The 23,997-nt window shown below is 39.6% G+C and overlaps 1 protein-coding gene across 1 annotated transcript in view; it reads left to right on the top strand.

The window, feature by feature from the left end:
- The window catches only part of CDON (cell adhesion associated, oncogene regulated), a 105,534-nt gene that overhangs the window by 21,197 nt on the left and 60,340 nt on the right, over positions 1–23,997 (top strand). Inside the window, exons 2-5 of the mRNA XM_055273667.2 lie at positions 18,670–18,806; positions 20,713–20,985; positions 22,493–22,639; positions 23,785–23,928. Coding sequence (XP_055129642.1) covers positions 18,731–18,806; positions 20,713–20,985; positions 22,493–22,639; positions 23,785–23,928 — 640 coding nt within the window. The 5' untranslated portion in view covers positions 18,670–18,730. The remainder of the gene's footprint in view (positions 1–18,669; positions 18,807–20,712; positions 20,986–22,492; positions 22,640–23,784; positions 23,929–23,997) is intronic.

Below are 23,997 nucleotides of genomic sequence, written 5' to 3'. Positions count from 1 at the left end.
AACAGTTGAGTCTTTCTCGGGCAGCTCTGATTTAAGTACTTGTACAATATTTTAAAATCCTAATTTTGTAATTGCTTATGAAGACAAATTTATGTAAATAAATCAGCAAATTGGCCGGGCATGGTGGCTCACGCCTGTAATCCCAGCACTTTGGGAGGCCAAGGCAGGCGGATCACCTAAGGTCGGGAGTTCGAGACCAGCCTGACCAACATGGAGAAACACCGTTTCTACTAACAATACAAAATTAGCTGGGCGTGGTGGCTCATGCCTGTAATTCCAGCTACTCGGGAGGCTGAGGCAGGAGAATCTCTTGAACCTGGGAGGCGGAAGTTGCGGTGAGCCGAGATCACACCATTGCACTTCAGCCTGGGCAACAAGAGCAAAACTAAAAAAAAAAAAAAAAAAAAAAATACATAAAATAAATCAGCAAATTGATATTGCCTGATATTGACAGGGATCAACTCACATGCGAGCTGGATTAACCTCACGTGTATGTGTAGGTTAAGTTAGCATTGTGGCAGGTTGTTTAAAAAGTGTATTTGATTTTTCTTAGATATTTACCAAATTTAAGACTTAAAAGAAAAAGCGTTGGCAGGAGGTGGGATAGATTGACCTGATGGTTTTAAGAAGATTTATGAAACTGTGGTTTGACCCAGTTAGTTCGTCCAATACTGTTAAAATCTACTTAAAATTTATCCTAAGAAGTTATCCTATTTAGTACTAGCATTATGTGGTAGAATTTTGTTTTAACATAGTTTGCTATTACATGATTTTGACTATACAGAAGTTCATATGTTGTGGGAAGCCTAACTATGTACAATAAAAACCTGATAGTTTAGTCAGTAATGCCCATCTGTGTCATAAGTGTGTGAAGAGAGTCTGTTATGTTTGTTTTGGCTACAGATCCTTAAAGCATCCTAAATGTAGAGATTTCCATTTACCCACAGTTGGTCACATGCCTTTTAGAGCTTTTAAGATCATAATAAATGTCTTGCAGCCCACCAAGTCATTTCTATTTGTGAACAAAATAATATGCCTTTGATGTTGTTTATGGTCTTTTTCCCTTAGGTTTAAAGGGACCCTTTTGTTAAACTATTTTAATTTTTATCCTTTTTTTTTTTTTAGACAGAGTCTCACTCTGTCGCCCAGGCTGGAGTGCAGTGGCGTGATCTCGGCTCACTGCAACCTCTTCTGCCTCCCAGGTTCAAGCGATTCTCCTGCCTCAGCCTCCTGAATAGCTGGGATTACAGGCGTGCACCACCACGCCCTGCTAATTTTTGTATTTTTAGTGGAGACAGGGTTTCACCATGTTGGTCAGGCTGGTCTCGAACTCCTGACCTCATGATCCGCCTGCCTTGGCCTCCTAAAGTGCTGGGATTACAGGCGTGAGCCACCGTGTCCAGCCTGCCCATGTTTTTACTGTAGCGCTGCACCATGCTCTTGGTTAGTTGCCTTGACTTTAGTACCTATTTTTAATTATATATCCTTTAATCACTTTTTAAAAATTGTTGTAATAAAACATAAGTCAGTATGGTTGTTAAGTAACTTCATAATTCCCAGAAAACATTGCTGGGTTTCTCACAGTGTAAGTTCTTTCATTTATCACAATTTACTAAGCACTCATTTTGTGCAAGGTATTTCCCAGGTGGTGTCTGTACAGTGATGAGCAGAATAGACAAGGCCCCTTTTCTCATGGAGCTGGCAAACTAGTGGTTAATCTAGTTCCTCTAGAAATTTTTTTAAAAATTATTTTTTACAGCAATTTTAGATTCACGGCAAAACTGAGTGGAAGGTACAGGGATATCCCATGTAACCCCCAGCCCTCTGTTCCCAGAGACCTTTTTTGCATTTATGTGACCTGTGAATAAGCTAGTCTAGCTCTTTTATTTATTTATTTATTTGAGTATAGTGAGTCAGGTAGGATCATCTGCTCTGTCTGTTCATGACCCTTCCTTGGCTATGATTTTTACACAGGGGAAATCAGATTAAAATGAAAATGAAGGCCATGAGTGCGGAAGGAAAACAGTTTTAAAACATGACATTGGAGAGCAGTGTGCTGAGAGAGAGCGAGGGGGCGATGGGGGGTTTCGAGTGGAACGTGGGGCTGCTTGTGATGAGGGTCCTGCCTCTGAGACATCAGCTTCCCAGCAAGGTCTAAGAGTTCGGCTTATTTTGGAGGGGAAGCTGAATCAAGAAGGCAGGGATGGGACTCTGGGACACATTGGGTCTTTTTGAGTGGCAGAAACGTGTCACTGCTGAGAAGAGTGATAATGCTGCTTTAGGGAGACCATTGGCTGACCACGAGGATGAAGAGCTGCGGAATACCTGTGTTTGCAGATGACTCAGCCTGTTTCATAGCCAAATGTGTGGTGTTGAGCAGTTGTAGCATAATCCTACTGATTGAAGACAGTCAAAACGTTAAGTCTCTAGATTAGTTGTTTTTTGACACTGATATTTGAACCAGCATGATCTTTAATGAAGATTTTATATTCGTCTGGAGTAAAATGAGAAGCAGCTAACCAGAAGACATAAGCTGCATTTATACTGAAATTACTTCTTGCCTACTACTTTGTTTTCTAATGAAATACCAATAGTAGATGGCAGTGACTAATTTTTAAAAAATATTTTTAGGGCAGATTTTGGAAAGTTTACTTAGGATATACAGGTGTTTTGTTTGTAAATTTTCTGTCTCTTGAAATCCCAAAGTTTGAGAACCATTGCCGTAGTTTCCATTGAGTAAAATGACCTATGTACAATTATCTATCTTGGAAAATGGTTTCTGTGCTGTTTCTCATGCTAGATACTTCTTCACCTGTAAGATTTATGCCCAAGTTTTTGTGATGCCTCAGTATCAAGTAGGGTTCTCTCTCTCCAGCCATAGACTTAAGTTGGCTTTTTATTCTTCTCCAACAGAAATGGAAATAGCTCACTTCGTTTTAGGGGCACATTCATTGTTCCATGTACTGAGGTTAGGAGGCAAGTACCTAAAAGCCTCTGTCTATATAAAAGCTGCTTTGTAGATGTTTTATTAATACTACTGTTGGCTCTTTTAATTAGTAGTATGTTTTATTTGCACCCCGAGGCTGTTCAAGCAAAGAAGATAATTTAAATCAACAAAATCATTTCTTATGTTTTGGAATACCTACACTTGCCATCTGATCCTTTACTCCTGAGGTACTTACTTATGTTGGCAGGGAAGCTAGGAAGAGAAAAAGATGATTTTGTGGAGCCATGAAACATCTTAAAACGTCCTAAGTTCTTGGAACACTTTGCAACTAAATAGTTTTCAAATTGGAAATGCTCTTTTGTTCATAACCAGAGATTCTTTTTTTTTTTTTTTTTCCTTTGAGACGGAGTTTCGCTCCTGTTGCCCAGGCTGGAGTGCAGTGGGACAATCTCGGCTCACTGCAACCTCTGCCTCCTGGGTTCAAGCGATTCTGCTGCCTCAGCCTCCCGAGTAGCTGGGATTACAGGTGCCCGCCACCATGCCCAGCTAATTTTTGTATTTTTAGTAGAGACAGGTTTTCACCATGTTGGCCAGGCTGGTCTCGAACTCCTGACCTCAAGTGATCCTCCTACCTCGGCCTCCCAAAGTGCTGGGATTGCAGGCGTGAGCCACTATGTCAAGCCTGAGATTCTTTTTTTAAGATAACTACTGAGTCTTCATGAGAAGACCTATCTCTTCTACTGTATACATATTTCTGACAGTCTTTCCAGAATTCTACGGATACCTCAATGATCGTTTGACAGTGGCTGTGATGTTCACGAAGTAAAGTTGGCTAGGGAAATTTCTCCAAATTCTTTACCTGAATATAAAGTGAAAGGCCCGCCTCTCCGGGTTCTTAGAATGAAACTGAACTTCACTTCTCCTACTGTTTTTTTTTTCTTTTCAACTTAGCTTTTTGTTTTTTTGAGTGAACATGAACACTCTTTTTTGCTTGCAAACTGAAGTGATGAAGTTAAATGTTTAGAGCTGAAATTTTATTGATTTTGGATATCTTTGCTGTTTTTTCCCCGCTTTCCTCTTAGTGCGGTCATTTTTGGAGCCTGCCATAGATGAGGCAAAACTATAGTGTAAGATAAACTTGTAAGTGTTTGTATGTTTTTTCATTTACACACAATAGTTGTAAATATTTGTCATAGAATTCCAAAGCTGGAAAAAAACTGGGTTTTTTTTCTTTTTGCAGACAGAACCCAAGCCATACTAAGTAAGCGTTCTGCCTAACATTCTCTAGGAAAAGGAGATAAATCCATTCAGACCACCAACTAATAATTTTGTTTTAAATATATTGTTTTAAAAAATTAGGGATCCTGTCATGTTTTGAAACTTTTTTATACCAAAAAAGTTTTAAATTCAATTATTTATGAATTGCTATACAAGAGTTAAAGATGTCAGAGATGGAGTGTTTTAAGAAATGAGGTCAAGATCTCTGTTATTTTATTCTACTTTATCCCCCACCCATATTTGTTCCCTAACTACCTTGAATATAGATACTCAATATATTTTTGCTGTATAAATGAATGAAAAACTGCTCTTTGCAGTTTTAGGTTGTAGATTCCAACCCCACTCATAGTCTGTGCTTAGAGAATGGGTTGAATGGGCTGGGTACAGTGGGTCACGCCTGTAATCCTAGCACTTTGGGAGGCTAAGGCGGGCAGATCCCCTGAGATCAGAAGTTCAAGACCAGCCTGGCCAATATGGTGAAACCCATCTCTACTAAAAATACAAAAATTAGCCGAGTGTGGTGGTGCACGCCTGTGGTCCCAGCTACTCAGGAGGCTGAGGTGGGAGGATCACCTGAGCCTGGGGAGGTCAAGGCTGCAGTGACCCATAATTGTGTCACTGCATTCCAGCCTGGGCAACAGAGAGAAACCCCATCTTCCAAAAAAAAGAAAAGAAAGAAAATGGGTTGAATGAAGAGATTTTAGAAAGTTAAGGATCCATCCCCCAGCATTCTTATAATCCTCAGGCTCAAATTAGTTATATGATGTTATATAAAGAATAAAGTTGTAGGCTGGGTGTGGTGGCTCACATGCCTGTAATCCCAGCACTTTGGGAGGCTGAGGCAGGCAGATCCATTGAGGCCCAGAGTTTGAGACCAGCTTGGGCAACATGTGAGACCCTGTCTCTACAAAAAGTAGAAGAATTAGCCGGGCATGATGGCTTGCACCTGTGGTCCCAGCCACTTGGGAGGTTAAGGTGAGAGGATCACTTAAGCCCAGGAGGGAGAGGTTGCAGTGAGCCATGATCGCACCACTGCACTCCAGTCCAGGCAGCAGAGTGAGACCCTGTCTCAAAAAAAACATGAGTAAAGTTGTACGTTTTAAGAAAACTCACTAAAAACAAACTCTCATGTTGTGCACAGAAGTCAACAATGACAAGTCCTTCAAAGAAGAGTGAGGCCTACAAGGGTATATACAGGTAGAAGTGTATTCTGTAAACATCAGATCTGTTATTGTGTAACTATGAAATATGAGTATAGTATAATACAAAAGCCTTAAGCACTATGCCAAGACTTATACATGAGAATTGTTTCTTTAAAGCAGTCAGTTACCTTGGGAAACTGCATATTTAATCTCACGTTACTGTTATTGTGCCAAGAAATTTGGAGTTCTTTTAAAGTTACCTTTATTGGTTGTGGTACACTAAAGAAAGTGTTTGATGTTCTTAATTTTTTGGAAATAGTCATTAATGAATAAATGGGGTCATAATGTTAGAGTTACAACTATCTGTGTTTAAAAATCAGATGTAATCATAATGAGAATGATATTCATGCCTGCATTATACATTGATACAAAAAATAATTAATAAGGGATTATGTTTTGCACAGAGAAGCATCATTGGAATAAGTTTATCTGGGTTCCAGGTTGGGTCTATCTGCGGCTATGTTTTTTTAGTAGTATGTATACATACGTGTGTATTTATATGTGTGTGTATGTACCTCTTCTGTATCAGTGTCTGTGAATTATTTCTTTGACCATCCTGCCAGTGTTGTGTTATAATCTAGCCACTGCTGCTTCACGCACGTGTGGCCTAGCAGAGTTGTTCCAACAAGCTTTGCTTTATTTTTGATAGTCAGGCCGGACCTGATGCCAAAGGCCACTTCTTGGGCTTTTCCGCTTGGACTAAAACTTCATGCTATGTTGTGTTATGTTTACAAAGATACGGTGATCCTAATTGATTTGTTTTTCTATTTTCTAGTTCATCAGGGTGTTGTATCCTGATTGTTACTTTGGTTTTAACTGCCTGGCACTGATTTAAAGTTTTCGGGGGTGTAAGTTTTCCTGACATAGGCCAATTTGTGTTTTTACTTAATTTTAGACTTAACAGTCAATTGGTGCCAATTATGTACTAACTGCATAGTAATCTGTGATTGACTTGTATGTCAGCTTATGAACGTGCTTGAAGAACCCCTTTATCAATGCACAGCCTCTCTTCCATGGTAGGATGACAGCTTTGATGAAGCTGTGTCTGACCTAATTCCTATTACCAGTTTGAACAAAGCAGGGGCTTATAAGAAATCTAGATTTCTTTCGTTATTTTATGTGGCCACGTTTAAAGATGGAATAAGGTACTTGGAAACTAGTATTAATATGTTCTAGGTCTCTAGGAAACTTATAACTTGACAGTAAGATAATGTAAAAGTCATTGTGGCAGAGACCCAGTGTTCAGCCAGCATTGATTCAAGTTTATTTGCAGCAAAGATCCTTTTCTAGGATTTCTGTTTTTTTCTTATCTGCCTTTTCAATGCTTGACTGTGTATATTTGAATAATGTACTTCATGGAAATGAGTTTCTCCTTGAGGACTTTTTCCTTGTTATTAAAATGGAATCTAAGCCAAACCCCTTGAGGGTGAGTCTTTCGTAACTGCCAGGGAAACTCTTATACTTAGGTTAGTCCAGTGCATAAGTCAGTAAGGTCTAAGCAAAGCACTGGACCTGGTAACAACTATGTTAATTATATTACCTAACACCTATATGGGGCCCTTTTTCAAATGTTTCCATATTCCTCCTCCTCATCCTCCAGCAGAAGTTAGTCAAATGTGTGTCTGCATCTTTGCAATAGCTAGTTCTTAGCAAACTTAGCTTTTAGCATTTGTTTTGTGGTTATCATAACTGTTATTTTTTCCCATAAAGCCAATTCCAGTGACAAACTTGAAAAGCTACCAAGTGCTGGATTTGTGGAAGTGTTGACTCCATGGGACTTGCAAAATAATCCCCTTGAAATTTTCTGTATTTTGTCTTTTTAGTAATCTCTCTCACACTGCTTTTTAGAATTTCACCATTTGTATGCAGCTATGCTTTTAAATATTTATAATGCTCCTGTACAACCCACTGTGGATGCCAGGATTATCTTCACGATTCTTGGCTTCCTGTGCTCTAGTGGCAGGAAGAAATAGTCTCTTAGAAAGAGAGTGGAACAGGAACACTTGACTTTTTTTTTAAACACACAAATATTGTGAATAGAACCTAACTGAGCTCTTGCCCCCTCTCCTTTGGTGTAATTAGGACCACATTGATTCCTGTTGCAGCTGGCAGCCCCTCACTGTTGCCTTTTTCTGCGTGTGACCCTTGATCTCAGTGACCTTTCCTGGGGTTCGTCCTGGGCCCTTTTCATTGTGTTGGAGCTGAAGTGGCTCATGTGCAGTTGATTATTTCTTTGCTCATTTGGCCTTTTTGGTGCCATAACTCCAAGTCACTTCCATTTTCTTCCTCTACTTTTGGCAGTCCACAGTGAAAGGAAATGCTTTCGCAGGCAGCAGGATCGTTTGTATGCTTGGCTGACTTGATTGAGACTTGGGAGAAGTGGGGGAAGGGTTGCGAAGTCTGTAGGTGTGAACTTTTTTGTTTGAGTTGATCTGAATGATTGCATGATCATTAATAAGTGCTTATAAAGTGAGTACTATGGAAAGCTGCATTTCAAACCCAGGGGCTTCATCCTGGCAGGAAGAGAGCACTCCCAGTGATTGGCAGTGGGCCTTGGTGTCTGAGATCCTGCAACTTTACTTTGATAAGATTTATATGGTCCTCCTATGGACTGGGAGCGATGCGGCAGGTCAGAAGATACATCATTGTTAATTGCACATGACTGCTTTAAGAAATTCTTTCGTTTCTAAAAGAACCCCCATAAGCCCCAGAGAGTAGCATGCTATTAGATAGTATGTTTGTTGCCACTAGACTTGTAGCACTCTGTTTGCCTCTCGTTTCCTCCTGTAGAATCATGGAAGATGTATGCCAGCTGTTACTCTCATTTTGGGAGACCCCCTGTAGATAGCATGAAGACTGTCCCTAATCAAAGCCTTTAGTAAGCATGAAGGAATGTGTCTGATTACCCTACACTGTAGTACCTTGGAAAGGTATAACAGTGTGAAATATGAAGTTAAATCACATTAAGAAACTTATTTTTAAAGTCTGAATATCATTTCTGTCTTTTCCTTTTTTGATTTTAAAACTTCTTCATTAGTAGTATTGATAGTGTGGTTTATTTTGAATGAGAAGTTCCTATCCCTTCAAGCATGGTTGTTTTGGGATTCAGCCTGAGCCATAGTTCCGTGTGTCTGCTGTTGCCCACCACAGTGTCATCTGCGACCCAAATCTCTTAAGAACTTCAGGCTTCTTTCTGCTTGCCTGCCCGACCTTCCTTAGAACCCCACAGCTCATCTTGTTATCTCCACACCTTCAGACGCTCTCCATTCCCTCCGCCACCTCAAACAGCAGCAGCAGACCACAGAAGACCATGCTGCTCCCATCTCAGAAAATGCACATCATCCACTCACTCACTTGTCTAAGTCAGAAGTCTGGACAGCAGCCTCGATTCCTTATTTACAGTCACAGCAGTGGGGAAACAGAGCAGTGGACAGATGAATGGATTCCAAAGATGTCCTAGGTCTTAGTGGTCTATTCTTTTCCAGTCCAACTCATTCATTATCCAAGTCCTGTTGATCACAGGGCCTCACTCTGTCACCCAGGCTGGAGTACAGTGGTGCGATCATAGCTCACTGCAGCCTCAACCTCCTGGGCTTGAGGGATCCTCCCACCTCATCCTCCCGAGTAGCTGGGACTACAGGTGTGCACCACCACACCTGGATAATTTTTGTATTTTTGGTGGAGATGGGATCTCCCTATGTTGCCCGGGCTGGTCTTGGAATTTCTGTGCTCAAGTGATCCACCTACCTTGGCCTCCCAAAGTGCTGGGATTATAGGTGTATGCCACCGCTCCTGGCCTCTTACGTCTTTTGAATATGACCATGTCTTAAAAATTTTTGAAAAACCTTTCAAATTTGTCCCGTGATATTTTTCCAGTACAGGTCCCCGTATCTTTCACAATAGCCTTCTGAATTCTCTTATCCTCAGCCATTTTCCACACTGCAGTGTCGGTGATTTTTCAAAGGTACGGGACTGATCATGTCCTTGCCTGCTTAAAAGCCTTTGACACTCTCCTCTCAGAATAAAAGCCAAACACTTTAATATGATTTATATTGTTCTTTACACTCTTGTTTCTGCTCACCTATGTTGCTTTCCCCTCACTGTGTCTTATCCTTCTCTTCTTACTGTATTCTCCAGCCCAGACCTCCTTACTCTGATTCTGCAAACACACTGTTCCTTCTGCTTGGGATCCTTCCTTCCTTCTCTTCCACCCTTCCTCTACTCCATCCCCCAAACGTGTCCATCTGATTTCACCTAGTCAGTTGTTTCCTCTGAGAAGTCTTCACCTCTCCAAGTCCAAATCTAGGTTAAGTGAGCCTTTTCCCTGGAGCACCTGTATTTGCTTTATTCTGTTGCTCACCTGTCCTTTTCTCATGTAACTGCTTTAATCTCTGAAAACCTTTATTTCCTAAGAATTCTGCCATTTAGTATAAAGCATATCCATTGCTTTTCATGGAAAGAGTCATGATATGTTCTGTCCCAATCCAAGATAGCCAGATCTCACAGATAGAAAAACATGTCAACGGAGCAGTGAAAGCACATTTGTAGAGATGGTAAAAGATACTTTAAAAGTAAATAAATCCAGTTTGTTCTTAAATAAAATGCATTGAGTTTATTATGCTTGTCAAAGAAGGAAGAGAAGCCTTGAGGCTGGTGAAAGAGGAATGGTGAGGAATTCATTCACGGGTGGTGTAGAGTCAGGAAATTGATTTTTGGATACTGAAAATCTTCTTAAGGCTCATAGTTACCTCGCATTCAAACTGCACTTAGAAAATAAAAGCACCTAAAATCACCTTATGGCAAAACAAAAGCTCAACACAAGAGTGTTTCACAACTCGTGGAAATGGTGCACACACACTGCAGAGAGAAGATTAGTAGAATCTCACTAATTAGTGGAATCTCACAGAAGATCAGGAGAATGCCCACTGTCCTCCCCCTCAGCTGGCATCTGAACACAGAGCACAATGTTTGGGGCCAGCCGAACATAGCAAGCAATTCACTTTTTTCTACATGACGTGGTGTAAACTCTAAAAACTGTGGTATTATATAAATTGGTATGTGCAGCTTTGCCTGATGCTATAATATCACTTTTTAGAGTGTTTTTCTTTAGTTTCTGATTGAAAAAGTTGTACTGAATAAAACGAAGCTTTATTTTAAAAAAAGTGGAATAACTTTCTAAGAGCCATTATTGCAAAAAGTTGCTATCTGAGCCATTCCTATGTTAGATGAGTCTGTATTTTGTGTGTTTTAATTGCTTCCTTACTTGTCACGTTTCCTCACCTGGCTGTAAGCCTCATGTGGGCAGACACTATGTCTCTTTTATTCATCGTAGAGTTTCCAAGATAGCTCAGTGCCTGGTATATAGTAAGTATGCACCAAGTATTTACTGAATAAAAGATGAATTCCTCTGCTTTGAACTCTTTAAATACTTTTTACTCTCATTACATTTAAGACTTTTTTCTTTATTCTGGAGATAATTATGTTCATGCCCTTCTTTCTCAGTTGAGCAGTTTCCTTTAGTTTGGTACATCTTTGCACCCCTCATAGGTTCTTGCCCAAAGTAGATGTTCTATGTATTAAATGGTTTGATTGAATGAATACTTACTTGAAAAGTAGAGTTATTTGAGAAGTTTGTGTAGGAAATGATGTTAACTTCTTAGTTAAATTTAATATTCAGAATGAAGAACACTGACAGGAGATTTAAAGTTGCCTGTGGTTAAGGTCAAGGTAGCCCAATGGGTTAAAAAACAGTATATACTATATTTGACTTCCATAATTGAAATTGGACTGCACTAATCTTGATAGTACTTAATCAAGAATTTTTAAGTAGACATGTTTTAGTTTTTCTTTGTAGTTCTGAAAATAATTTTTTCTTAGTTGATCAATAGCGTATTTTGAGATTGTTTGAAAATTGAGATCAATCATTGTTTTAAAAAAGGAAATACCATGTTTCATACGGAATAAGATTCTTTTTAAAAAACGGAATCTAACTTAAATAATTTCCTATTTTGAAGAACTATAACTGATCTCAAAGCCAAGTTTTTGTTCACAAATTAATCACGGTTATTTCCTAAGCTTGAAAGAAAACTACAAGAAAGTTTGAAATAGGAGGCTGGGAAGAGGAATGATTCAGAAAGACAGCCTTGATCGTCCTTATGAAAGCAAAGGCGTTGCTTCAAAAACAAAGTAATCAAATCTAGAAATTCAGGAAAGACTTTTCCCAAAGGATTATTCTGGCAGCATGTTGAAAAGGGGTTATAAAAGCAATAAGTTCACAACCTGAACAATAAGTTAAGTAAACGTTAGGAAAGTATTTCCTTTCTTATTCTAAGATGAGGTATACGTTTAGCTTCCCTCTGCCCACAGAAATGCTCTAAGCTTGGCATGGCATATAAAGTAGAGCTTATAGGACAGATTGCCTTCTATGTGGATGTGAGGGAAAGGCTTAAGCCCTATAACTTAGGAAACACCAGCTGTTGTTTAGTGACATTTGGACTTTGGGAGCAGTACTTGTGTCACACGAGACTGGGGAGCCTCCAGAGATTTTTACAGCATTGAGCAGTAAGTTGTCCTGCTTTGTAGGTGGTTTAATGGTTTTACTACACTTAGCTGCATTTTGTGTGTTTGTGTGTGTGCATGTTCTACAATCTTTTTCTGGAGAGACCGTACTACCAGGCGCTTTCCTGAGAGCAAAGTGACCACTAAGCATCTTCTCAGACAAATCACCCACTCAGAATGTCGGTGAAAAGAATGGAATTATGTTGGCCACTAGCTTTATATGAAGATGGGAAGGAGATGGAAGAACTTTCTCGTGGTCATGCTAATTCCATTTGAGACCACTGGGTTCGATGAGCCCACCACTTCTGTTTTTCACATCAGGAATCAAATTCAAATTCTAACCTCTTCACTGATTTTATTACCTCTAGTAGATTAGGGAAATATGTATATATATATTTACATATGTACATATATATATGTATGTTACACGGACAAGAAAAGCAGTAAGAAAGGGAAAATATGGGTTTGAAATGAATAGCAATTTACTGTTTTTTTTTTTTTTTTTTTTTTTGAGACGGAGTCTCGCTCTGTCGCCCAGGCTGGAGTACAGTGGCGCAATCTCGGCTCACTGCAAGCTCCGCCTCCCGGGTTCACGCCATTCTCCTGCCTCAGCCTCCCGAGTAGCTGGGACTACAGGCGCCTGCCACCACGCCCGGCTAATTTTTTGTATTTTTAGTAGAGACGGGGTTTCACCGTGGTCTTGATCTCCTGACCTCGGGATCCGCCCGCCTCGGCCTCCGCCCGCCTCGGCCTCCCAAAGTGCTGGGATTACAAGCGTGAGCCACCGCGCCCGGCCTAGCAGTTTACTGTTTTGAATGTCAGCAAATATTCCCTCAGAGTGTCAGCAGTTTTTGCATACAAATTTATTTTGAGAAATACGTGTAATGAGTTAAAACCACACAGTGTAACAATAGTAGCTCCTTATTCTACTATATAATACATTATGGGTAAAAAGCAGAGATTTTATGTCCACGTTGTTTTTTGTCATTGGAAGTTCACGGATTGACAAGGTTTGATGAATATGGCCTGCAATGTCCATGCCTTACATTCTTTTTCCAGTTACTTTTATGTAACTTTAGAATATTGTTTTAAAAAATCCCTAATAGAGAGTGAAAGTTGCTTTATGCCTTAGCAGGTATTTTAGTTCATTACTCAAAGTCATGATTTATATCCACGCTTTGCTTACTACAGTGTGAGGATCTAAACCATATGCCGGTGATGGGGAGTTACCTTCATGTGCCGATTTTGGTTGTGAGGGATGGGGTTGGCTATTGGGGGCCTCTTTTTGGAACATGACTTGACAATATGTATTAAGAGTCTTGAAAATGTCTATACTCCCTGATCCAGTAATTCTACTCCTAAAAGTGTCCTAAGGGCATAATTAGAAGAGTGGTGTAAGATTTGTGGACAAAATATTCATAGCAGTATTATCTAGAATAGCAAAAAAGTAACATATATACATACATATATAAAAATATAGCCTAACTATCCAAAAGAGAATGGTTAAGTAGACTAAAATGCAAGACATAATAAATAAATAAATTCTCTGCAGCTGTTAAAAGTTTTATTTATGAAGAATTTTAATAAGGGCCAGGGGCAGTGGCTCATGCCTGTAATCCTTGCACTTTGGGAGGCTGAGGCGGCAGATTACTTGAGGCCAGGAATTCGAGACCAACCTGGCCAACATGGCGAAACCCCATCTCTACTAAAAATACAAAAATTAACCAGGCATGGTGGCGCATGCCTATAATCCCAGTTACTCGGGAGGCTGAGGCAGAGATTCGCTTGAACCTGGGAGGTGGAGGCTGCAGGCCACTGCACTCCAGCCTGGGTGACAGCAAGATTCCATCTCAAAAAAAAAAAAGAATTTTAATAAGGAAAAATGATCACTAAAAAATAAATTAAAGCACTTAAAACCCTAACAATTATGTAAATACAGTACACCACATACATGAAAAAGATGAGAAGGAAGTGCATCAGAGTATTGACATGCTATCTATAGGTGGCGGGATTGTCTTGTTTACTTTCCTTTTTATACGTTTATGTATTTTCTGCACATTCTATATTGAATGTGTACCTTTTTCGGATATTTGTAGAAATTTAGCAATTCTTGTAAAACTGACATATCAAATATGCAAAGAAAACTTGAATATTTTGTTTAAAATATCACCAGGCATTATGTTGACAACATCGAGTGCTTTAAAAAAATTCAAAATGAAAGAAACTCTGAAGTAAGAAAAAAAAAGGCAGTGTGATTTAAATCAGAATTCTATTCTATCTGACATGATTTAAATCAGAATCCTGTTTTTAATTTTTACATGAGGAGATTTGAATGTTACGTTCACTAGAACAGAGGTTAAGCACCTTTGGCAAGTAATGTGCCCATGTTATGTGTGGTGTAGAGTGGGATGGTTGTCCTTATCATGGATTTTTTTTCTCTGCTGGTCATTATTTCCAGATTGAAAGAAACGATCAGGAGGATGGGATAACACCTGTGTAGAGGAAATTAGGGTTATTGTCTCCCTTGCCAAGGTCAATTTCTGTAGGTGAGAAAAATGACTTGTTCGTTAAGGCCACTGACTTGTGAATAAGAAGATGGCAGAAACCTTGTTTAGTTATGGTAAACTTTGTCAAACAAAATTGTGTTTATTTGCCAGAGCAATGTGGGGGAACTTAAATTCACACACACACACACGTATTTGCATGTATATATACACACACATATGAATAAATTGTATATTTGGTTTTCTAATAACCTACTAGTTAAATAGCCATAACACTAATATTAAGGGTTTCTTTTTTGATAAAGATAGTACTTTTGAAAATGACATACCATTGAAAGATTTTCCAGTAGTACTAATGGATATACTGTGATTTATACGTATGTAACCTTTGTGTGGTCGGTAATGTTTATTTGTGAGGTTGGGCCTGGGGTGCTGTTGCTAGCTGTTGACTATTACGTCAAGCTACCCAACTCCATAAAACAGCAGAATCCAACTCCTTGTTGTCATTATCACAGTTCTTTAACAAACAGAGCAAGCTTGCCTTGGATACATGTAAACCAAGCCAACACGTGTTTAGTAAATGCCTTTTCTGGCCATAGGTTCTTTCCAACTTCCAAAATCAACTGAGAGCATGTAGAGAGTAACCCAATAGAAAGATAGACTTAAGAAGATTCCTGTGTGATAATATTTAGGTAGCTGTAATGAGCTGTGAAACTTTTAAGGACAACTATAAAGTCACTCAGTAGGTCATGCACTAGGGTTAAAGTTGACTCTGAAGTTTGTTTCACTGCTTTTTAATAAATAAATAGCTGAAAGATTTGGCAAAAGGAAGAAACAATCCTTCTTGTCCTCATTCTCTCAGGAAAATGTCTCCTGTTAACAAGTTATTTGAATGTTTACTTTGCCTTGACTGCTTTCCAGTGGTGTGTCAGTTTTTACCCTTGAACCATGTGAGAATTCAAATAAACCAAAAAAGTTTTCACACAGCTGGACTCTTCTGCCAATGAGTCATTGCCAGTAGTCCCTCTCCCACTTTTTAAAGGAGGTCAGCAAGAAAAAACTGGAAAAGCAGATTCATAACCTGATATCCATGAGCTAGAGAAACTTGAGTTTGCACCTTTTAGATTTTAGAGTACTTGGCATAGAGAAGGTGAGCAGATTCTGAGAGATACTATTTGATTTATTAAAAGCTGTACTTAAGGTGCCTTCCTCTGTATTACTACCTAATTTTATTAATGGTTAGCATTAACCTTTCTTTGCGTAAATGAAAATGCACATAAAATTCTCATTTCTAAAATGTCATTAATGTAGCACTGTCATTAGATATTGTTGTATTCTATAGTCGTAGGTCCAGTGTCTAGCCCTGGCTAAGCAGGAACATGGGGCAGGATTTGCAGACATAGTAGCCTAGTCTAGCATAGTGCCTGGCATATAGTAGGCACTTACTGTATTTTCTGTTGATTTTTAAAATTATACATATGAATGAATAAGTGAGTGAAGGAATAAACAATATAGCTAGAATATACTAAATTCAGATGAGATGGCAGTTCTCATTAAACACTACTCCTTAAGGTCCTTCTGGGAATTGCATTCTATTGTATTCCTTTCATTTTAAGAAACATTTTTGAAATACCTACTTTCTGCTGGGCACTAAAATTTTGCAAAGCTAAATATGTCATTCTTGCCTTCAAAGAGGTCACAGTTGTGACAACAGATAAGTTACATAAGAGAGTATTGAGTGCTGTGGTTATGCATGTCCCAGGTGTAGAGGTAGCATAGAAGAGAAAGAATGGGCCATATCTGGAGAATGGCATGGACAGTGTTAGTTTTACTAGTTTTATTTATCTTTTATATTGTCCATCTCTCCTACTTGAATATATGGTATACATTTTTTGTCTGTTACTTATTTTTATGTATACATTTTTTATTGCTCAATTCCCACCTCCTAGGATAGTCTTAGCATATGATAAGCATTCAATAAGTATTTGTTGCATGAATGATTTTTGATAGAAATAGCAGACTGACTCCAAAAAGTATGTACTGATTTTGTTTCCACCAGCAATATATGATAATGATTTTTGCTCACATTCTTGCCAGTGCTGGGTTTTGTGAAACTTTTTCAGTTTTACCAAATGTGCTATACTGTCTCTATAGTAAAATACACACACACACACACGCACACGCACACACACACACACCACAAACAAACCGTCCCTTGACTACCATTTGTCTTCAGCAATTCTCCCTGTTTTTCTGCTGCCTTTGTATAGCAGAACCCTGGAAGGAAGTGTCTGTGCCTGCTGTTTCCTGTCTTCCCATTCTACCCTGAACCACCATCATGCTTTTGTCTTTTCTCCACTGAAACCACTCTTGTCAATATCACCAATGACCTTCAGTAGTCCTTTCTGATAGTCTCGTCTTACTCTGCTTCTCATCGATGTTTGAGACCATTGATCACACTCTTCTAGAAATATTTCTTTTTCTTATTTTTTCAATTTATTTTTATTTTTATTTTTTATATGGAGTCTGACTCTGTTGCCCAGCCTGGAGTGCAGTGGCACGATCTTGGCTCACTGCAACCTCCACCTCCTAGGTTCGAGCGATTCTACTGCCTCAGCCTCCCGAGTAGCCGGGATTACAGGTGCATGCCACCAGGCTCGGCTAATTTTTGTATTTTTAGTAGAAACGGGGTTTCACCATGTTGGCCAGGCTGGTTTCAAACTCCTGACCTCAAGTGATCTGCCTTCCTCAGCCTCCCAAAGTGCTGGGATTACAAATGTGAGCCACCGTGCCCAGCCTAGAAATATTTCTTATGTTCTCCCTGGACAAATAGATTTCTTTCTATTTCATTAACTACCTCTGCTGCGTGTCCTTGGCTATTTCCCGTCTCTAAAGGTTGGAGTATTCCAAGGCTCTTCTGTTTTATCTGTTCTCCTCTCTTCAGTCCTCTAGACATATTTTCCTCAGAGAGAGCTCATCTAGTGCCAAGGTGTTCATACGTTTAAGATCTACATTTCCAGCTCTGACTTCATACAGCTCCACACTCACACATGCAACTGTTGACTTGACAGTAGTACTTGGATGTCTAATAGATAGTTCAGACTTACCTTGGCCAAAACAGAACCAGTGATGAACCCTCTCTTCTGTCTCTCCTTCTCTAGTCTTCCCCATTTCAGTAAACTATTTATTTTGTGTCACCAAAACCCAAGAGTTATCCTTCACACATCTCTGTCCCACACTCTATATCCAAGCCTTTGACATGTCCTATTGGGTTGACCTTTATAATATATTCTGAATCCAACTACTTTTCTCCACCCCCACGGTTGACTCACTGCTCTAACCACTGTGTCCTCATCTGTCTCCAGGGTGATTACAGTATGTCCTGCTTAGTCTCCCTTTTCCACTTCAGCCAGTGACCTTTTTAAAGCATAAATAAAATTACATCATTCCCCTTCTCTATGTCCTCTAAGGGTTTGCTCTTGCATTTAGAACAAATCCCACAATCTTTACCATGGCCTTCAAAGCTGAATGTGATCTGGTCCAGCCTTCCTCTCTGGCTTCATCCATTACTATCCTTTTCTTGGCTTATTCCACTCTCACAATAGTGCCAAGCCCAATCCCAACACAGGCCCGACCTTGATATTCTTTGTGCTTGACCAATCCATGAGCCAGGAGTCCTCCATCTGAAAAAAGGAACAAAAACCAGTAGTACTTACCTCACAGGGTTGTTGTGAAGATTAAATCCGTGTATTAAAGCACTGAAATGGTGTGTGGCACATAGTAAGCGCTACATAAATGTTAGCCATTATTTTGTTGTTTTCCTTATAGTTACTATTTTGGGGGATGTGGAGGAGGAATACATGTTGGTTGCATTGAGGTTTATATGTTTGTGAGATGTGTAAGTAGAAATGCATTACAGGCAGTTGAATGTATTCATTTGGAGTGATTAGTTCTGTGTAGTAAGAGATATCCTAGGACCTTGGAATAATGAGCAAAACTTCTAGCTCTAGTGTCTAGAGATCAGTCTGTGAATTGGGAAGATTTGGATCATCAAGTGCCTAGTATTTGACGTACTCTACACAGAGCTTTCAAAATAGATGGCGGCCGTCATGCTCACACCTCCAGCTGCTCAGACGAAAGATTTCCATGGTTTAGATTTTCTTTCATTTTTCTTTTTTAGTGAACCAAGGCCTGGGTTTTGCTCTGGAAGCCTGTCCTGCCTGCTTCTGTAATCTGGCGCTATGCATCCGGATCTTGGACCCTTATGTACACTGCTATATGTTACTCTTATAATTCTGTGCTCTTCTGTGGGTTCAGGTAAGACTAGAAGAATCGGGGAGGGGGTGGTTTGGCCTTTACTCATCTTAATCCTACAAAAAATACATTTTTACTTCAATGCTTTGTGGTAATGGTGGTATCTAAAGATGTTTCTAAGATTGGTTTGACCAACTACATGATTTAAAAACTTGATAAATTAAGCAATTTAAGGATCTCTTAGTAGTGCTTTGGGCATTAGCAGACCTTCCTGTCCTGGCCCTTGTAATTTATCCCTTTCTTTTTTTAAAAAAATACATATTTTCCAATCATGCTTTTTTTAAATAAGGGGATACGTTACTAATTTCTGAATTTGGAAAGAACAGGAATAAAATGCGGACTATATATACCAAAGAGAAGTTTTAGAATCAGCATGATACTGTGTTCAGTTGGGAGTGAGAGAACTTGGTTCAAATCCCAGGTCTGCCACTTTCTCTTACGACCTTGTCTAATTTATATTGCCTACCTCTTTGGGTTACTGAAAAGCATAAATGTGTTTGTTGTTAAATGTGTATGTAAGCCCCATGCCTAAGACATGGTTCACGTGCATTTCTTTTTATTTTAGACTTGTGTGAAGATGAATGAATATATAAGTAGATACAAATAGTGATGTTTATTCATTGAGTACTATTTATTTTTAATATCTGCTAAAATACTGTATAGCTGTATTAAATTTAATAAGGGGAAAATTGGTTTTGTGGTTTTATTTCTGTTTTGCTAAACAACCACCCCAGATTCAGCCAAAAGAGATACTTCCCCTTAACTTCATTTCTGATTAAATATTCTATAGAAGTAGATTCAGCAATTTATTGATTTTTTTTTCTCTTAAGTATTTTATTCCACCAAATTAACAAATATGTCTTCCCCCTTCCCACTTTCGGGTTGGAACAGAAGGATCCTCATGGGTACTTTAGTGCAAGAACACCCCGCCTTCCCGTGTTCCTGGAGTAATAGAAGTCACAGACGAAACAATTGCAAATCCCAAATAAAACTACTAAGCCCTGTGTTTAAGAAAGGGTAGCCTTTGTATTTCACTTGTGGCTTCCTAGCTTTCTATTTCTGTTTTCTTAAAACTTAAACATTGTTTTATACTGAAGGGAAGTAGTAAGGAAGTACCACAGCCCTCATTTGTAGAAAAACTTGCTCTCGTAAATCAAATCCTGTTGGTAAAATAGGGGAGAATTCTTTTTATTTGGAAAGTCATCTTCACTTTTTCAAGTTCTTAACTTCCAATTCTTCCAAGTCACTTTATTAAAAGAGCTGTTTGCCATTTCCTTCTTTCTTTCTTTCTTTCTTTTTTTTTTTTTTGTGAGACAGGGTCCCCCACTGTCACCCAGGCTGGAGTGCAGTGGTGCAGTCATGGCTCACTGCAGCCTCCACCTCCTGGGCTCAAGCAGTCCTCCCACCTCAGCCTCTGGAGTAGTTAGAACTACAGGTGTACACCACCACATTGGCTAATTTTTGTATTTTTTTGTAGAGACAGGGTTTTGCCATGTTGCCCAGGATGGTCTTGATCTCCTGAGCTCAAGGATTCACCCGCCTTGGCCTCCCAAAGTGCTGGGATTACAGGCGGGGGCCCCAGGGCCCAGCTGCACTTTGCTATTTCTTATTAATAGGATTGGTATTGTATCTGATTTATATCATCAGCATCCTTTTGTACCCTAATTGTTGTCTTTTGTACCCTAATTGTTAAGTGCTAGGCTAACATGTTGCTCTTTTTTACTTCCAACAAATAGGCTTATAAGAATTTTTGCTAGAACTTTTACAAGCATCAAGAACCATAACATATATTAAATAGGAGATTGCCTTTAGTTATAAAGATACAGATGAAATGTTTTCAATATAATCTTCTTTCTCTTTCCTATTTTCTCCCCTGCTTTCTTTGCAAATGGGGAATATTCCCTTGTAGACTTGGCACCTTATTTTACTTCTGAGCCACTCTCTGCCGTCCAGAAACTTGGTGGACCTGTAGTACTACATTGTTCTGCTAAACCTGTGACCACTCGTATCTCATGGTTGCATAATGGAAAAAAATTGGATGGAAACCTGGAACATATTAAGATTCATCAGGGGACTTTGACAATTCTTTCTCTCAACTCCTCCCTTTTGGGTTACTACCAGTGCCTTGCCAACAATAGCATCGGTGCCATTGTGAGTGACCCTGCGACAGTATCTGTGGCAGGTGAGTTTAATTTTGTCCCTGTTATGTATGGGTTTTCTTGAAATTACTATTAGTGCTTGCATTTCTGAAGAGGGGAAAGACTATGGGCTTTGGTGTAAGGCACATAGGAGTTTTTATCTCAGCCTTGACTCTTGCTGTGAGTATAACTTGTGGAAGTGCACTTAGACCTCTGTGAGCCTGGCCTCATGTCCTCATCAGTAACAATGACATGGAAATGATTTTTTTAAAGTTACGCAGTTAGGACAGTTTATTTTTTCCTTTATAATCTCTGCAGCTTTGCCAGGGAAGGACACTTTTCTAATGTGAATTCTGAACAATTTGTTTGTGAGTACTTGGAAGTCCATGATATCATTAACAACAAAAGCTGTTGTCTACTCTAACACTTACTTATTTCCTGGAGTCCTTTGTCTTTTTTTCACATCTAATTGTTTAATTTACCTTGATTACTGAGTGATTTTAATGTATTTAATTGAAACCATGGTTAAAAAGCAGGAAAAAAGTAACTGTGAAGAAAGGAATGTTGAGTATTGAACTTACGGAAAATCTGGAATGCGTGGTTTTTCTTAGTAAGTTGGAGCCATCTGCCTTTCAAACGGTGATGGCTTCCAGTAATGGAAAACGCCTTTGTAAGGGCACCCCTATTTACAGAACAAATCTGGATTCCCCAGGAGTAGTGAGTTTGTCATAACTGAGAAGAGTAAATGTTTTTGTAGAGCTGTGACCCATGGACAGCTGTAAGACACACACTGGAGGGCTGAATTTCTTGTGGCAGGCTGCTGAGTGCTTTGAGCCCTGGAGATCATAAAGAGTTCCCTCGCAGGCTCCATCCGTAGTGAACTGAGACTGAGAGGAATTGAGACCAAGTTAGTAGATTCAGATAATCTAAATAATGATATCCTTCCTTATTTTTTTCATGTCTAGGTTCATTCCAGAAATCATTTTATTGCAACGTGAATAGCTACAAACAGATTAAAGATCCGTAGGGAAAGTGAGTTTTGATGGGGCACTGGATTGAAAAGGATTTATCTTGACCGAATGGGAATAATTATGCTTTATAGTTCTAGATGTCTTAAGAGCAGTTTATATTTATTCCCTAGAAGCACTGACTTATGAAAAAGGGTGCCATGACTTAGGTCTTAGCCCTCAACCATGCACATCTGCCCCAGCTGCTTTCTTTTTTCTCTTCTTTTCTATTTTTTTCTTTTTTTTTTTTCTCTTGAGACAGGGTCTCACTCTGTTACCCAGGCTGGAGTGCAGTGGCACGATCTTGGCTCATTGCAGCCTGAACCTCCTGGGCTCAAGCGATCCTCCCACCTCAGCCTCCTGAGTAGCTTGCCCCAGCTGCTTTCTGAGATGAAAAGATCATGCAGCCCTTTGGACTGGGGTCAGCTGCCACAAAAGGCCATGCTGCAGATGTTGTTTCTAATTTTTAAATTTCCTTTGGGAAAAAGAATTCAAATTTGCATTTATTTATTTATTTATTTATCTGTTTCCTTATATATTTCAGTTCTTGGTGATTTTGGTTCATCCACAAAGCATGTTATTACAGCAGAAGAAAAAAGTGCTGGTTTCATTGGCTGCAGGGTACCGGAGAGTAACCCCAAAGCTGAGGTGCGCTATAAAATCCGGGGAAAATGGCTGAAACATTCCACAGGTGAGACCTTTTGTGAAAAGCCAGTGGCACACACAGAACAAATGTTCATTAAATAAGCTGCTTCTAAGCTCTTTGTGCTAGGGATGAACCGTGGATACAAGAAGGCATGAGTGGAGAGGACTAAAACAAATGGTTACAATATACAAATAATTACGGCCCCATACCCTGAGGCCTCACTCCCTCAGTTCCTTCAGACCCCCATCACATTTCACTTCCTTGGAAAAGATAGCCCTCATGGTCCTATCTAAAATAATATACCTGGTGCTCTCTGGCCCCTTTATTTAGTTTTGCTTTTCTTCATAGAATTGATCACACCTGACACTATGTTATTCATATTTCTGTTAGTTTATTATTGTATGTCTTTTCCTCTGACCTCTGCACATACCCCTACTGGAATGCCGGCTGCATGCATGCGGGGTTTTTGTCTGCCCTTTTCCTTGCCATAGCACTTGTGCCTGGCCATTGTTGGCAGAAAGTAGCCCCTTCATATGTATTTGTGGAAAAAAAATGAATGACTAGACGATGCAGGAACACCACGTGACCAGTGCTGTAGGTAGAGGTTTGCCAAAGTCGAAGCATGCTTCTTGTGCTTTGAGATTCACTATCGTTAAAATGCTTCTCCTGGGTTTGGTTTGCTATGCTAGTTCTGTAGACTTTTTTTCCTATTCTGCCTTGACTTTCCCTTTCCTTCATTTAAGAAATTTTCCTTGATTGCTTCTTTACCGCTAATCTCGTGTCTAAACGTAATACAGGCTGGCTGGTGGCTCACGCCTGTAATCCCAGCACTTTGAGAAGTTGAGGCCGGAAGATCACTTGAAGCCAGGAGTTCAAGACTAGCCTGGGCAATATAGTGAGACCCGATTTCTACAAAAAATTTAAAAACCGGGTGTGGTGGCATGCACCTGTAGTCCCAGCTACTCGGGAGGCTTAGGTGGCAGGACCGCTTGAGTCCAGGAGTTCCAGGCTGTAGTGAGCCATACTTATACCACTGTACTACAGCCTGGGTGACAGAGTGAGCCCCCCATCTCTAAAATAAAAGAAAATAAGGTGGAATAAAACATAATGATCAACCTTTGTGAGTTTTAGTTGTGCTGTGGTGTCCTTCATAAAGGGAGAGGCCTAACTGCACTCCCTTCCTTCCTCAGAGAATTACTTAATCCTTCCATCAGGAAATCTTCAGATTTTGAATGTATCCTTAGAGGACAAGGGATCATACAAATGTGCAGCTTATAATCCTGTCACACATCAATTAAAAGTTGAACCTATTGGCCGAAAGCTCCTTGTGAGTCGTAAGTATTTGGGAGAATAATGGTAACTGGAAGAGGAAGAGTCCTCATAAAAAGTTGGGCAATGATAGT

Source organism: Symphalangus syndactylus, chromosome 3, assembly GCF_028878055.3.
Source record: "Symphalangus syndactylus isolate Jambi chromosome 3, NHGRI_mSymSyn1-v2.1_pri, whole genome shotgun sequence".
Taxonomy (NCBI): Eukaryota; Metazoa; Chordata; class Mammalia; order Primates; family Hylobatidae; genus Symphalangus; species Symphalangus syndactylus.
Note: the sequence above shows the minus strand (reverse complement) of the source record. Positions and strands in the feature narration are given on the sequence as shown.